This window comes from Plectropomus leopardus, unplaced genomic scaffold (genome assembly GCF_008729295.1).
Source record: "Plectropomus leopardus isolate mb unplaced genomic scaffold, YSFRI_Pleo_2.0 unplaced_scaffold11388, whole genome shotgun sequence".
Classification (NCBI taxonomy): Eukaryota; Metazoa; Chordata; class Actinopteri; order Perciformes; family Serranidae; genus Plectropomus; species Plectropomus leopardus.
The window spans coordinates 1-2,665 of record NW_024612048.1 but is presented as its reverse complement, the minus strand read 5'-3'; the positions used below and the strand labels follow the sequence as shown (position 1 = coordinate 2,665).

Sequence of the window (2,665 nt, the reverse complement as noted above, 5' to 3'; positions counted from 1 at the left end):
ACACACACACACACACACACACACACACACACACACACCCTTCTTTCTCCTTGGAGTCGAGAGGCAGGCGTTGGTCTATAAAAGCTGCACCCAGCGGAGGTAAAGAGAGCACAATCTCTATCAGCAGGGGAGAACCACACACTCCAACACACACTTGCACACACAGATTAGAGCAGGACTGTCATACACACAACACTCTTCCTGGGATATGAACCCTCTCGTCCTCACCTGTCTCCTGTGCTTCGGTAAGTCTGGACTTGTATTCTGTGTGTGTGTGCAAAGAGTGCGATTCAATTAAATGGAAAGAAATGAAAAATGGTATGAAGACAGGATGAGGAGGGGGCAAAAGAATGAAGAAAAGCAAGTGAGGATTTGTCGGGCAGGAGAGAGATATTCAGGACTTTTAGAGAAAATAATCCGTGTCAGAAGTGCGGCGCTCTGTGAAAAGGTCAGCATACTTCAGATACTTCATTGGCCTGTGATTGAGTCCTATTCATCATTGTTCTTGGCTGCTGTGAATGAATTGTTCAGGTACAGTTCAGTTCTTGATGTGGACTGGTTGTACTGGTTTCAGTGTGGATACAGTGTCTACTTTAAAATCTCTCCAAATTTTAAGATGAATGTATGAGTCAGATGTAAATGGGTCAAGATTATACAGTACAATACTTATAAGAGCTAACTGAGAAAGTTCCTGTTTGCCTGAAGAGAATAAATGTCTTTATTTTTGTCTTTTTAACTAGAAAAGTAACACTTCTGGATAATTGTCATTCATTTAATCTCTTTATGGCAACAGAATCAGGTCTTCTGGTGCTTTAAAAAGCACCAGAAGCCTTGACATAAAAACTAACATCAAACTGCATCATATGACTTCAACTTTGACCCTAATTGCTTTTTACTGCTTATCGTTTTCATGTGATCTCACTCATCATTCTCTTTATCTGGTTTATAGTCTCCGGTGCTGTAGGTGCTCAGAGATCTGAGGCCACGTTCTCCGGTGATCTAGCCGGAGTGAGCGGGGGTCCGGCCTCTGGGGGGGACCTCCAGAATTCGCTGAGTGATGATGATGAGCTAGAAGTAGACGAGGAAGTTTCGGGAGGAGACAACGAACATGTCAGCATTATAGGTACAACAACCATACTCTGATCTTTTTTATTTTATACATATATTCTGATTAAAATACTGGTTGATTTCGGTTAAAACTCGAATGTAGCTGTTAATAGAATAACTCAATCTGAGATCAGTAAATATATGTTTTCTGAGTGCATTGAAGAAGTAAAGAAACAAAGCTGGCATTCTTTTTGAATAGTGCAAAATTAAAGATATTTTAATAGAAAATAACCTTTAATAGGTTTTATATAGTATGGGACAAAAGTCAAGATGTATGCAGCTTTTCAGGTAGCCATTAGGATGGCTAACCCCCTTAACACTTACCCCTAACGCTGGCCCGAACCCGTCTTGAACTGATATCCTGGAAATAATTTTGCTTTCTCAACAGAAAAATCATCCATATCGGAACATCGATAGTAAAAATCCGACAATATGAAATAGCTCCCTTTGTAATTAAAAAAAACAAATCATTCATCTATGGTACCGTGTAGGGGGGAGTTTTTGTTTAGAGAAGATATTTAGATATATATATTTTTTTTAAATCAAAAAAGTATGTAAGAAAACACACTTGCCGCAGTCTAAAGACATTTGGTCAATGACAGATACAGTTTTCAGGATACCCTTTTTAATTATACAAATATTTTATTGACTTAAAAATCTTTTGTTTAAAAGTTTTGTCTTACTGTCACAAAAATACATAACTGGTAAGATCCAAGGTTGCCTTCCTCTTGTCTCTGTGCCTGAATATTTAACATCTTGTAAGCTTGTCTGAGCCTGAAAGTCATTTAATTTTAAACATAAATTAGGCAATACATCTCAGTTTTAACTTCAGTTTCTCCTCCTACAGAGTTACATCCCGCTAAAGATGAGAAAAAGAAAAGGAAAGGCAAAGGCAAGAAGAGGAACAGGCACAGGAGCAAAAACACGACTCCTCTCAACCCCGAGCATTCATTCTTCACCGATGGATACACGTCGACTCTCAGCAGCACAGAGGACCCCTGCACCTCCACCCACCTGGACTACTGCATCCATGGTTACTGCAAGTACATAGAGGGCCTGCAGGAGCCAGTGTGCATGTGAGTACAGCATCACTTCACTTTGTGTGTTTGCTACAAGTACGTTTCATACCAAATTCAAATCTCTTTCAAACATGTTTTAGTTCGATATTTGACATCAGCTTTTTACTCTGCAGATGTATGAGGGGTTACGATGGGGAGCGCTGTGGGATCCAAACTCTGGGGACGATTAAAAACAAGTCCGATCAGGTCAACAATACTGAGTTGGTGCAGACGGTCTTGGTGATCATCGCCGTGGTTCTGTCGGTCATCAGCTGCACCGCCATCCTGCTCATGACCTGTGCTCAGTGAGTATGCTCGTAGATATTTTGGTTTAAACACTGTAATTCAGAGGCATCATATCTGTGTGGCTTTCAGAAGGAGTGTGTGTTTGTGGGTGGGAAGCCAGTGAGGGATCATGTGGTAAAACTGGGACAAACTTCTCAGTGACAAGTGTAAAGATGCAGGTACTGACTTCATATGAGCCTCGGCGGAGATCTAAA

At 40.6% G+C, this 2,665-nt stretch overlaps 1 protein-coding gene across 1 annotated transcript; it reads left to right on the top strand.

The window, feature by feature from the left end:
• Window positions 1–125: 125 nt before the first annotated feature.
• On the top strand, window positions 126–2,470 carry LOC121963472 (amphiregulin-like; the record flags this gene model as incomplete). The annotated part of the gene is made up of 4 exons (XM_042513755.1): window positions 126–245; window positions 950–1,123; window positions 1,955–2,183; window positions 2,300–2,470. Coding segments are annotated over exons 1-4 (611 nt in total), but the record flags the coding sequence as incomplete, so codon positions are not given.
• Between the last annotated feature and the right edge of the window lie 195 nt (window positions 2,471–2,665).